This window comes from Capricornis sumatraensis, chromosome 19 (assembly GCF_032405125.1).
Source record: "Capricornis sumatraensis isolate serow.1 chromosome 19, serow.2, whole genome shotgun sequence".
NCBI lineage: Eukaryota > Metazoa > Chordata > Mammalia > Artiodactyla > Bovidae > Capricornis > Capricornis sumatraensis.
This window is the reverse complement of record NC_091087.1, coordinates 48390924-48405024: the sequence shown is the minus strand read 5'-3', so window position 1 is coordinate 48405024 and position 14101 is coordinate 48390924. Positions and strand designations below refer to the sequence as shown.

General features: G+C 42.3%; 1 protein-coding gene and 1 non-coding gene across 2 annotated transcripts; both read left to right on the top strand.

Annotated features, from left to right (window-relative positions):
* The first annotated feature begins 471 nt into the window (after nucleotides 1–471).
* Nucleotides 472–1155, top strand: LOC138095552 (ribosomal RNA processing protein 36 homolog). Its single transcript, XM_068991599.1, has one exon. The coding sequence runs from the start codon at nucleotides 472–474 to the stop codon at nucleotides 1153–1155; it is 684 nt and encodes a 227-aa protein (XP_068847700.1).
* Nucleotides 1156–13477: 12322 nt separating this feature from the next.
* On the top strand, nucleotides 13478–13549 carry TRNAW-CCA (transfer RNA tryptophan (anticodon CCA)). The gene has a single exon. It is a non-coding gene; the product is annotated as a tRNA-Trp (tRNA).
* Nucleotides 13550–14101: the final 552 nt, after the last annotated feature.

The window sequence follows — 14101 nt, the reverse complement described above, 5'->3', positions numbered from 1 at the left end:
TGCAGGGACCAAAGACAGTAGGAAGAGAAGATTTGAGGTTTGAGATATACAGGATAGAGAACGGGGCTTCAGAAAAGAGGTGCTCCAAACTAATGTCTAAAATTTGAAAGAAAATCAAAGGGTTTCAAGCACTCTCTGAGAGAGGCAGTGTAGCAGTGTGTGTAAATGATGGACTTCCCATCTGCTCCCCTTTCCCTTGGGACATGGAATTCTAGGGTCACAGTTAACCTCCTCATGGGCTCTTTCTCCCAAGAGAAATTTAATTTCACAGATGGGAGACTTGAGACAACTGCCAAGGATTGACTAGCATCCTATTGAAGATGAAACCAAGAAGCTTTTTCTCTTTTCCTCTCTTCTGTTTTCTTTGTTGTAGTTTACAGCTGGTTAAGAATCATGTGGTTCTAGATTTTAGTGTTTCTTGATTTGATTGCATTGGTTTTGTTGGGGGAATGCTATTTAAAAGTAATTGAGATGCCGAGAGCAAGCTCCCGTGGCGGGGCGGTTGCAGGGCCTCCCAGCGGGGCTCGGGATGATGGGAGCCTGCAGAATGGCACATCTCACATGTCATTAGAGGAGCTGTTGGAATTGCAGAGCCAAGTGGGGACTAAAGCCTACAAACAACTGGTAACAGGAGGCAGCACTAAGAAGCAGAATTGTAGACCACCTGTCCAAAAAGCGTGTGTTGCAGATAAGCACAGGCCTCTGGAAATGTCAGCCAAGGTCCGGGTGCCATTTTTGCGTCAGGTTGTCCCCATCAGTAAGAAGGTAGCCCGGGACCCCCGCTTTGATGATCTGTCAGGGGAGTATAATCCTGAGGTGTTTGATAAAACATATCCATTCCTAGATGACATCCGAGCCAGAGAGAAAGAGCTGGTGAAAAAGCAGCTGAAGAAGCGCCGTTCAGGGGAGGAGCATGAGAAACTACAGCACCTGCTTCAGCGAATGGAGCAGCAAGAAATGGCCCAGAAGGAACGAAAGCGGCAGCAGGAGCTGCGCCTCGCCCTGAAGCAGGAGCGGCGGGCTCAGGCCCAGCAGGGCCATCGGCCATACTTCCTGAAGAAATCTGAGCAGCGCCAGCTGGTCCTGGCTGAGAAGTTTAAGGAGCTGAAACGAAGCAAGAAGCTAGAGAGCTTCTTGAGTCGAAAGAGGCGCTGAAAGGCAGGCAAGGACAGATGACATCTCCCTTTGAGCAAAGAGTAGTAAGGATCCGTGCTCAGCTCTGCTGCTGCCCCAGTGAGAAGTGCATCTGTGGGGACACCTTTGGACTTGGCCTGTTCTGGTTCTTTCCCATTCAACGGTGAGGTCACAGCTGCCTTGGAACTCGCCTGGCCCAGAGATGACTCAAAGCCTCTTGGACTGCCTAAGGGCTGAAAAGGAAGAGCAGCTGAGCCTTCCACCATGCCGCACTTTGTCTGCTTGGATCTGGGTCATTGTCCTCGTGTCCTCCTCCCATCCTTGCCTTAATGATTCTGATACAGAAGGAAAAGAACCTTGAGGCTGGTTGAAGGCCAGAGTCTGAGTGGCTCCCAGGACTGCGACTTCATGCAGGAGCCAGTTCATCAACACTCCCGACTCTCATCTTTTTATCCTGCTGCTTTTGTAGGTGGCCTAGAACTACTGTTTCAGGGGCCACATGTGGGTAGACAGTAAACCTAAGCCTCCTACAAAGTGGGAAGTCAGATCAGAGCCCCTTCCTCCTTCAGCCCAACAGATGACACCATCATTCAAAGAAGGACCCAATCCCACAACTCATCTTCTTAGCTTTGGTTTTGGATGCAAGGGGAGGTAGGAGGTGGGGACAGAAAGTGTCCCCGGTGATAGGTAAGTGCAGCTGGTTCTCAGTACTCTTTGGGTGGAGAATTCATACTGCCTGCAGACTGGAGTATCTTCATGCTACAATTCAGTTTAAAGTGGTCTCTGGTTGGGAGTACCTCCAGGTATACCTGGAAGCAAATGCATTCCTCTCTTTTTAAAATATACCTACTTATTTTGGTTGTGCTGGGTCTTAGTTGTAGTTCACAGGATCTTTGTTTCAGCATGCAGATTCTTAGTTGCAATATGCAGAATCTAGTTTCCTGGTCAGGTTGAACTTGGGAGAGTGGAGTCTTAGCCCCTGGATCACCAGGGAATTCCCAAAATGCATTTCTCTCTTGAGGATTGTACTTTAAACCCAGGCTTCAAGGAATTCCTTCAGATAAAATTTCAAGGAATATGAGCTTATAGTGAAAACAAGCACAAAAGGAAAAAAAAAAAACCGCATAAGCACGAGTCATTAGGAACAACAGGCAACAGAATCAGACCAGCAAAGTCTGAGATGTTGGAAATGTAAAATACAAACATATAAAATGTCTTAGTTATGTTTAAAGAAGAGCTATGACTGATGAAAAAATGTATCCAAAAGGACAAAATTGGTTTGAAAAAACAAATAATAAAAGTAATTGATACTTACACTGTAAATTGGTGAGGTAGTGGTCATATTTATTCTGGAATTTAATTGTGTTTTGTAGTATTTTGTGAGTGTGAGGCTTGCAGTCATCTTCTTTATGCACCATGCTGCACCACTGGCATTTAGGAAAAGTGAGCAGACAAAATGTTTGGGGTCAGAGAAACTCAATTTTGTAGATGGTGAAGGAGCTACATTAATTCCAATGGAAGATTGGAGGTGATTTTAGCATATTTTTTGCTTAAGCTTGCCATTGTGACAGCTGGGACATTGGACATTGTTCCACAGTGCATTAGTAATTTTATGGTAAGAGAGTTCTTGGTTAAACAAATTTGAGAAAAACTGTCTTTAGCTGACTTACTCAATCTTTTTCCTGTGGGACTTTTCTCAGTTTGTAATCTGTTAATGTACATTCTTGAACATCAAGAGGAAAATACACAATGCAGTAATTCCATATTTCTGGTCACAGGATACTTTAATATGGCATTCTAATAAACATCTTTTAAACTGTTTCTTAGGACGAGAGTTTGAGAAACACCAAGCTATGAAAAGGTTTCCTCTGGTGGCTCAAAAGTAAACAATCTGCCTGCAATGCAGGAGATGTGGGTTTGATCCCTGGGTTAGGAAGATCCCCTGGAGGAGATGACAATCCACTCTAGTATTCTTGCCTGGGAAATCCCATGGATGGAGGAGTCTGGTGGGGCTACAGTCCATAGGGTTGCAAAAGTGTTGGTCATGACTGAATAACTAAACAACAACAAGCCATGGAAAGGGACTTGGCTACTGACTCCTGATTAGTTCATACACTGAGGCTCTGGACATAAGTTCCATAGTAATAAAGAAGGCACATTTGCCTGACTTTGGGCTCTGTGCCTGTATCCCTTGCAATGAAGCTAGGGTAGACTGGATGGAGGGAAGGGAAAGGAAAGGAAAGATATTGCTGTAGAAGATATGAGATACAGGCGTTCAGAAATCTTGCATCCTGGCCAAATACTTTTTAACTTTCACCTCTGACACGTTTTACTGAATCAAAGAGATCTGGGCTGAAACTCAAGATGTACTAGCTATCAACAAGGTGACTATGGAAATGCTACTTACCCCCTTAATCTTCAGTTTTCTCATCTATAAAATTAGAGGGGCTTCCCTTGTGGCTCAGATTAAAGCATCTGCCTCCAATGCGGGAGACCCGGGTTCGATCCCTGGGTCGGGAAGATCCCCTGGAGAAGGAAATGGTAACCCACTCCAGTATTCTTGCCTGGAGAATCCCATGGACAGAGAAGCCTGGTAGGCTACAGTCCACAGGGTTGCAAAGAGTCGGACACGACTGAGCGACTTCACTTTCACTTCACTTTCACAACTAACTCATAGATTATCCTAAGAATTACTAACAGCCTATTTGGCACATGACAAGCACTCAGTAAGTACTCACTGAAAAAATGCACCTTTATTTAGGGCCTGGCATATAATCCTCAACAACTGGGAATTTTTATGATTACTACTACCATTTTGAGGGCCTGAATCCTAAATATAAATATGGTCAGCATGGATTTTAGTGTTGAGAAAGATATAATTACTGAAACTAAATTTTAGACATGCTTATGGGTATTTTTTGAAGGGATCACTTATATGAATCAAAATTGTCATAGAGCAAATTCTAGACTTATAACATCTCATAAGAAAGTATTACATGTCCAGAGAGATGAGGAACAAAGTACCATGTTACCTGGGTATTATTGCTTGTGCTGGGGGAATTGTCATTGTTTAGTTGCTGAGTTGTGTCTGACTCTTTGCAACTCCATGGACTATAGCCCATGAGGCTCCTCTGTCCATGGGATTTTTCAGGCAAGAATATTGGGGTGGGTTGCCATTTCCTTCTCCAACGGATCTTCCTGACTCAGGGATCCAACCAGAGTCTCCTGCATTGTAGGTGGATTCTTTACTGCTGAGTCACCAGGGAATCCTGCTGGGGGAATACATGGGCTCAAATATAAATAGTAAGTTCCCTGCTCACATCAAACTATCCTACACACGGATACCAGAGGATCTTCCCAAAGCTCAATATGTCAGTTTCCTGTTCTAAACCTTTACTATTTGTCCTTAACTGGTTATGTAAATTCTATCATGTCTTTAAGTGAAGTGAAGTGAAGTCACTCAGTCGTGTCCGGCTCAGTCGTGTCTGACTCTTTGCGACCCGTGGACTGTAGCCCACCAAGCTCCTCCGTCCATGGGATTCTCCAGGCAAGAATACTGGAGTGGGTTGCCATTTCCTTCTCCAGGTGATCTTCCTGACCCAGGGATCGAACCCAGGTCTCCCACATTGCAGCCAGACGCTTTAATGTCTGCACCACCAGGGAAGCCCCATCATGTCTTTAAAGATCATATCAATTCCATTTGCTCCATCATTCCATGAAAGTGAAAGTGAAGTCTCTCAGTCGTGTCCGACTCTTAATGAGAAGCCTTTTTCAATCAGCGGCAACCATCAACAACCACATCTTCCTCAGAGTTCTTATAGTATCTGACTTTATCACTCATTTGATAATTAACTCTTTTAGCCCTCCCCCTCTTACACATATATGTCAGGTCTCCCAGACTGGTTTGTAAACAGGGACTATGCTTAATGCATTTTGACTCAAGAGTAAAATAATGTAGATAGTAATGCTACATTCTTTCAGGCTGTAGTAGTTTTTCAGAAAACTAACAAAATTTAGCTTAATTTTCCACATAAATACAATGGTCTGACATAAGCATGGGTATAAAAACAAAACGACATTTTAAAAAAGCTGAAATGTTTTAGAATTTGGGAGAAATTACCATCAGTTACCACTAGATGGAGGAAGTGATTTTCTTAGTCTCTGAGTGAATTTAAAGTTTCTCATGTGAAGAATTACAAACGCTTACTCTGACCTCAGATAGTTATCATCGGCAGTTCATCAGATTATCAACATCTTTAAGAAGTCTACCTTTCTTCACAATTTTGTAACAAGTATAATCTATCTTCCTTTCTCAAACCCCCACCTCTAACAAAGAAAAAAACAAAAATAAAGCAAACAGATATAACTACTAGGTTGAAATGAGATTGCCTAAATAAGTGATTTAAAACATAGCTTCAGATTCTGGGGGTAATTTGTATGATTCCACAGCACATTAGCATAATTAATCTATTTTTATAATAAGATAATTGAGCTGATGTTTCTAGGCTTTTGTAGACTTCAGTGTCTTTCAGGGTAACATGCTGTTTGACTGTATTTATTGCTCTTGTAGGCTTGTTTGTAATATGACTGCATTTTAGACATCAAACATGACAACTTTGGCTTCAGTTGACTTTTGTTTTGAAAAGCCATTTTTGTTCCTTCAAGAGGGTAAACTTGCAACTTGGAAAAAAATGAAATCTATATAACTGTGAAAATCACTTTTCACTAAGGGCAAAATTGATATCATTGCAATTGGTTAGAAAGTGAAACCCTTCACCTTTTTTTGGGGGGAGGGGGTAAATGTTGTTACTTTTATATGACTCTAGCAGAAATGTTAGAATTATCATAAATGAGCTTTTGTGAATGCTATTATTTCATCTTCTGTAAAAATTTCAATCATATTCTTAATGTTTCTGTTTCCAAGCCAACTGTTTAATGTGCAAGGCTTTATTTCAGACTGCAGCTCAGACTATTCATTTATGCTAACAGTAGAGCTTGAACAATACTGTAAATTAAAGAAAATGTAATTTTGGGATTTGTCTTATAATTTACCATTTTCAAAAAGCACTCTCTGGAGAAATTAATAGCTTAAATATTACTGGAATAATGAGGATCAAGTTTGAGGAAAATATAGCTTGAAAGTCTATTACTGAAAATGATGGAAATAGGCATTTTTGTATTGCTATCTGAGCAAATATAATACCATACCATTTATCTCTAATTATCCCTAAGAAAGAGAACAAGAAGCACTGAAAAAACAAAGAGTAAGGACTTAAATGGATCTGTTATTCTCTTGCTTTCTCTTACCTACTATTTCTGTTATGATAAATATTAACAAAAATCAGCAAATAGAACTAGAGAGTAAAAACAGAAGGCTGATATAGTCTTTGGGTCAACAAATAGGTTCCACTTAGCATATCGAAAAATCTTGGGCCTATTATTCTGGGAAAAATATCCTCACATATAATCCAAATGTTCATTTTCAAATCTATTCATGCTCAATGAAGTGTGTGATTTTTCTATTCAAGTTAAAGAAAGCCAGATTAAGAATTTATCTAAATTCAACTAATTACATTTGGTCAAGCATTGTCCTTGGCACGATTATTCTCCAGATCTAAATTTTTGTACTTTTAATAGCTATGGCTACAGGGGCCACTGGCTGCAAAAATAGAAATTTTAATTACCTCAGGATACAGTGCTACCACTAGACCTTTGTATTTTGTGTTGCTTTTTCCTGTCCAAATAAATGGCTGGGTTTATGCAACAAATGTGTCCTAAAGAGGTAAAACAGGGACAAACAACATAGACTAGTTCAGTGAGATTAATTTGTCTCTTAGTTCAGCTCTGCAAAGTTTAGAACTTCATTTCTGAATGGTAGGTAGCTTTTGACAGCCGTTTGCATTACATCTCTTAAAGGCACAGTTATCATTTGGGCTGGGCAGTTTCGCCACCACCCAATTAATTTTGAAATTATACCACAAGGGATTGACACATTGTCTTGATGCATTTATATCTGTGATCTTGACGCTTTGAAGCTTCACTCACCATCGCCCTCCCCCACCTGTGAGAAAGATTTCTCTCCTTTGTAAAGACAGGAATATGAAACAGAAAAGAAGCAGGCAGAATTTTTATACCTCCTCTTGTCAGTTTGGATGACTCACGAAGCTTGGTAGGCTGTATGCCCTGTATCAATACAATTACATAATCATTACCTGTAAGTTAAATCACTTCACACACCCACTGGCAAAAATATAACAATAAAGCTATTCTTATGACTTTTCCTCTTCAAAGTAATTATATACAGTTGAGAAACTAAACTATATTCAAACTAATGTTATTTCAAACATTACCTTTCCCCTTATAAAACTTTTTGCTTCTCTTATTCTGCAGTGTACTAAATTAAAAAAAAAAATAGTTGTAGTGAGGAGATAGATAAAATGAATTTCTCAGCTATTCAGTAGATATATTCAGGAAAAAAGGGGAAACTGGTGGCACTTTCACATTGCTTAACAGGTAGTAGGTGCTCAAAAAACACTCATTGAAACAATGTTAAACGTATACATGTCTTTCAAAATAACCCTCAAAATGCCAAGATTTTCAAGAATAAAAATTTTCTTAGGAGATCATTTTTCTACAACACAAACGCAAGCATCAGTAAAATTTCCATGAATTAAGGGAAATGAGGATGGCTTTGGTTTTATAATTAGTTAGCTTTGAAAATTAGTGTGCCTAAGTTCTGGGCATTTGAAGGATTAGTGATGGGACAGGAAGCAGGTAACCTCCAAGGGCATGGGTTTGAATCCAACACAGGTTGTCACAGAAACGTTGGTACCATTTGACAAGTGCTTTGTGAAATGAGCTGGTCTCAGTCCAGTGGACAGATGTCCATATCACAAAATGCTCTAATTGGCAGTCTTAGCAGAGGAGCCAAAAACTGAACGGGCCTGGAGTCTGAACACGTTTCTCACTCCCTGGAGGGGCAGACAGAGGTTCACTCATAAAGGAAGCTTTGCATTGCTGGTGGCAAGCATATAGATGTTTTATGGATAAACAGAGGGCTTTGTGTCTCAAAGCTGTCAGTCTAATTTTTCAATATACTCAAGTACTTTTAATAAGGCCTTTCCAAGTTGATGCAAGTGTCCTTTACTTTCTGCTTCAAATTAATGATTACAATCTTGCATATTGTTAAGCAGAAACCAGAGATGGAGAGTACTTACAGTAGTAGAGACAGACTTTATTCAGGAGCCACTGTGATATGGGAAAAGAGACCTCATATAGAACTGGGCCCAATTCTAAAAACAATGGGGGAAAGTAGAGATTCATAACCAAGAAGCAGGGGTCAGTAGATGGAAAATTACTTGGAGGAAATATCAAGGATAAGGGAGGATTTGGGCTAAACTGACTTGATAGGATTCTTGCTGAAAGTAGGCCAGGGTGATCAGATACCCCCTGGGGGGAGAGAGGGGAATAAGGAATTTGATCAGATACTGAGGGTGGAGATTCCAAACTGAGTGACACGAAGATAGACAGGAAAGTACAAAGGTCTAGACCAATATGAGAAGAGAGTTCAGGGGAAACCTGACTAAGGTTTGGTCAGACAGAGGGTCTCTGTCACTGTACTAATCCATTTCTCATGTAAAATGTGTACTACTCTTGGCTTGAACGACTAACACTAGTCAGCTAAAAATATCACACATGCCATGAAAACTGGCAAGTAAAATTCAATAAATGCTTGAACTTGGAATATTTTGCCTGTGGCTCAAAATATGCCCAATCTGCTATAGCTTTTCTGAGTTCCGCTTTGAAGCAGATATTCATAAGGCCTGGGAAATCAGATGGACTGAATTACTGGACATATTCTTTTACAGTCATTGACATAGCAAAAGGCTTGATCAGGGTCTTTATACTGAATAATGACAAATGACTGCTAACTGATATGATTTTAAGAGTTATGAAAATGTCTATTGTCTTCATTTGCCTAAAATTCTAGTCCTGAGAGTCCCCTGGACTGCAAGGAGATCCAACCAGTCCATTCTGAAGGAGATCAGCCCTGGGATTTCTTTGGAGGGAATGATGTTAAACCTGAAACTCCAGTACTTTGGCCACCTCATGTGAAGAGTTGACTCATTGGAAAAGACTCTGATGCTGGGAGGGATTGGGGGCAGGAGGAGAAGGGGACGACCGAGGATGAGATGGCTGGATGGCATCACTGACTCGATGGATGTGAGTCTGAGTGAACTCCGGGAGATGGTGATGGACAGGGAGGCCTGGTGTACTGCGATTCATGGGGTTTCAAAGAGTCGGACACGACTGAGCGACTGAAATGAACTGAACTGAACTGAACTGAAATATCATTCTTTTAGCTTTGGCTTTGATTTCTTTTCTTTTTTTAAAAAATTGATTTTACTTTATTTTATTTATTCAACTCTTTTGACTGCACTGTGCAGCATGTGGGATCTTGGTTCCCAGACCAGGGTTTGAACCCTTGTGCCCTGCAGCAGTAGTGCAGAGTCTTAACCACTGGACCACCAGGGAAGTCCCTGGCTTTGATTTCTTTGGGAGAGGTCATTTTCCAAACGACAGAACACTGCTTCAGCTAAAACTCACCACCACCACCACCACCACCCTACAACGGTGTGTGAGTCCGTGATTCCGTGGTCATGCAAACATGGGAAATACTTCGTTAAATAATGTTGAATACCTTTATTTATGCAAAATTCACAGTCTTTAACATACAAATAAACCTTCTGACACTCAAAGAGGAGAGAGCATGACGTATTTCATATAAAACAACCGACACTACAGGGAACTAGTGTTCCAAGGAAAACAGACTGAGAAATGCTTTTCTCAGAGCGCCAGAGGCCAGGGGCTGCGGCCGGGAGGAGTGACCCCAGGTCCAAGGAGTGGTGGCTGTGCGGGCACAGGAGGGCCTAGAGGAGCCATCCCACGTTAAAGGTCAGGAAGGGCGGTGGTGAGGAGATATCCCTCATCCAAGGTAAGGGGCAGCAGCTGTGCCTTGCTGGAGCAGCCGTGAAGAGATACCCCATGCCCAAGGTAAGAGAAACCCAAGTAAGACAGTAGGTGTTGCAAGAGGGCATCAGAGGGCAGACACACTGAAACCATAATCACAGAAAACTAGTCAATCTAATCACACCAGGACCAGAGCCTTGTCTAACTCAATGAAACTAAGCCATGCCCATGGGGCGACCCAAGACGGGCGGGTCATGGTGGAGAGGTCTGACAGAACGTGGTCCACTGGAGAAGGGAATGGCAAACCACTTCAGTATTCTTGCCTTGAGAACCCCATGAACAGTAGGAAAGGCAAAATGGTAGGATACTGAAAGATGAACTCCCCAGGTCAGTAGGTGCCCAATATGCTACTGGAGATCAGTGGAGAAATAACTCCAGAAAGAATGAAGGGATGGAGCCAAAGCGAAAATAATACCCAGCTGTGGATGTGACTGGTGATAGAAGCAAGGTCCGATGCTGTAAAGAGCAATATTGCATAGGAACCTGGAATGTCAGGTCCATGAATCAAGGCAAATTGGAAGTGGTCACACAGGAGATGGCAAGAGTGAACATCGACATTCTAGGAATCAGCGAACTAAAATGGACTGGAATGGGTGAATTTAACTCAGATGACCACTATATCTACTACTGTGGGCAGGAATCCCTCAGAAGAAATGGAGTAGCCATCATGGTCAACAAAAGAGTCCAAAATGCAGTACTTGGATGCAATCTCAAAAATGACAGAATGATCTCTGTTCATCTCCAAGGCAAACCATTCAATATCACAGTTATCCAAGTCTATGCCCCAACCAGTAATGCTGAAGAAGCTGAAGTTGAATGGTTCTATGAAGACCTACAAGACCTTTTAGAACTAACACCTGAAAAAGATGTCCTTTTCATTATAGGGGACTGGAATGCAAAAGTAGGAAGTCAAGAAACACCTGGAGTAACAGGCAAATTTGGCCTTGGAATGCAGAATGAAGCAGGGCAAAGGCTAATAGTGTTTTGCCAAGAAAATGCACTGGTCATAGCAAACACCCTCTTCCAACAAAACAAGAGAAGACTCTACACATGGACATCACCAATGGGCAACACCAAAATCAGATTGATTATATTCTTTGCAGCCAAAGATGGAGAAGCTCTATACAGTTGACAAAAACAAGACCAGGAGCTGACTGTGGCTCAGATCATGAACTCCTTATTACCATATTCAGACTTAAACTGAAGAAAGTAGGGAAAACCGCTAGACCATTCAGGTATGACCTAAATCAAATCCCTTATGATTATACAGTAGAAGTGAGAAATAGATTTCAGGGCCTAGATCTGATAGACAGAGTGCCTGATGAACTATGGACTGAGGTTCATGACATTGTACAGGAGACAGGGATCAAGACCATCCCCATGGAAAAGAAATGCAAAAAAGCAAAATGGCTGTCTGGGGAGGGCTTACTAATAGCTGAGAAAAGAAGAGAAGTGAAAAGCCAAGGAGAAAGGAAAGATATAAGCATCTGAATGCAGAGTTCCAAAGAATAGCAAGAAGAGATAAGAAAGCCTTCTTCAGCAATCAGTGCAAAGAAACAGATGAAAACAACAGAATGGGAAAGACTAGAGATCTCTTCAAGAAAATTAGAGATACCAAGGGGACATTTCATGCAAAGATGGGCTCGATAAAGGACAGAAATGGCATGCACCTAACAGAAGCAGAAGATATTAAGAAGAGGTGGCAAGAATACACAGAAGAACTGTACAAAAAAGACCTTCATGACCCGGATAATCACGATGGTGTGATCACTCATCTAGAGCCAGACAACCTGGAATGTGAAGTCAAGCAGGCCTTAGAAAGCATCACTACGAACAAAGCTAGTGGAGGTGATGGAATTCCAGTAGAGCTATTTCAAATCCTGAAAGATGATGCTGTGAAAGTGTTGCACTTATTATGCCAGCAAATTTGGAAAACTCAGCAGTGGCCACAGGACTGGAAAAGGTCAGTTTTCATTCCAATTCCAAAGAAAGGCAATGCCAAAGAATGCTCAAACTACCACACAATTGCACTCATCTCACATGCTAGTAAAGTAATGCTCAAAATTCTCCAAGCCAGGCTTCAACAATATGTGAACCGAACTTCCTGATGTTCAAGCTGGTTTTAGAAAAGGCAGAGGAACCAGAGATCAAATTGCCAACATCTGCTGGATCATGGAAAAAGCAAGAGAGTTCCAGAAAAACATCTATTTCTGCTTTATTGACGATGCCAAAGCCTTTGACTGTGTGGATCACAATAAACTGTGGAAGATTCTGAGAGAGATGGGAATACCAGACCACTTGACCTGCCTCTTGAGAAACTTATATGCAGGTCAGGAAGCAACAGTTAGAACTGGACTTGGAACAACAGACTGGTTCCAAATAGGAAAAGGAGTATGTCAAGGCTGTATATTGTCACCCTGCTTATTTAACTTATATGCAGAGTACATCATGAGAAACACTGGACTGGAAGAAACACAAGCTGGAATCAAGATTGCTGGGAGAAATATCAATAACCTCAGATACGGGGATGACACCACCCTTATGGCAGAAAGTGAAGAGGAACTCAAAAGCCTCTTGATGAAAGTAAAAGAGGAGAGTGAAAAAATTGGCTTAAAGCTCAACATTCAGAAAACGAAGATCATGGCATCCGGTCCCATCACTGCATGGGAAATAGATGGGGAACCAGTGGAAACAGTGTCAGACTTTATTTTTTTGGGCTCCAAAATCACCGCAGATGATGACTGCAGCCATGAAATTAAAAGACGCTTACTCCTTGGAAGAAAAGTTGTGACCAACCTAGATAGCATATTCAAAAGCAGAGACATTGATTTGCCGACTAAGGTCCATCTAGTCAAGGCTATGGTTTTTCCAGTAGTCATGTATGGATGTGAGAGTTGGATTGTGAAGAAGGCTGAGCACCGAAAAATTGATGCTTTTGAACTGTGGAGTTGGAGAAGACTCTTGAGAGTCCCTTGGACTGCAAGGAGATCCAACCAGTCCATTCTGAAGATCAGCCCTGGGATTTCTTTGGAAGGAATGTTGCTAAAGCTGAAACTCCAGTACTTTGGCCACCTCATGCGAAGAGTTGACTCATTGGAAAAGACTTTGATGCTGGGAGGGATTGGGGGCAGGAGGAGAAGGGGACGACAGAGGTGAGATGGTTGGATGTCATCACTGACTCGATGGACATGAGTCTGAGTGAACTCTGGGAGTTGGTGATGAACAGGGAGGCCTGACGTGCTGCGATTCATGGGGTCGCAAAGAGTTGGACACGACTGAGGGACTGAACTGAACTGATACGGATGTGAGGGCTTCCCTGGTAGCTCAGAGGTTAAAGCCTCTGCCTCCAATGCGGGAGGCCCAGGTTCGATCCCTGGGTAGGGAAGATCCCCTGGAGAAGCAAATGGTAACCCACTCCAGTATTCTTGCCTGGAGAATCCCATGGACGGAGAAGCCTGGTAAGCTACAGTCCATGGGGTCGCAAAGAGTCAGACACGACTGAGCGTCTTCACTCACTCATTCACTCATATGGATGTGAGAGTTGGGCTGTGAAGAAAGCTGAGCGCCGAGGAGTTGATGCTTTTGAACTGTGGTGTTGGAGAAGACTCTTGAGAGTCCCTTGGACTGCAAGGAGATCCAACCAGTCCATCCTAAAGGAGACCAGTCCTGGGTGTTCATTGGAGGGACTGATGCTGAGGCTGAAACTCCAATACTTGGTCACCTCATGCGAAGAGTTGACTCATTGGAAAAGACCCTGATGCTGGGAAAGATTGAGGGCAGGAGGAGAAGGGGACCACAGAGGATGAGATGGCTGGATGGTATCACCGACTCGATGGATGTGAGTTTGAGTGAACTCCGGGAGTTGGTGATGGACAGGCAGGCCTGGTGTGCTGGGATGCATGGGGTGGCTAAGAGTCGGACATGACTGAGGAGCTGA

Excerpts from the sequence above, each read along its gene's own strand:
- LOC138095552 (XM_068991599.1), top strand. The coding sequence starts at position 472 with ATGCCGAGAGCAAGCTCCCGTGGCGGGGCGGTTGCAGGGCCTCCCAGC.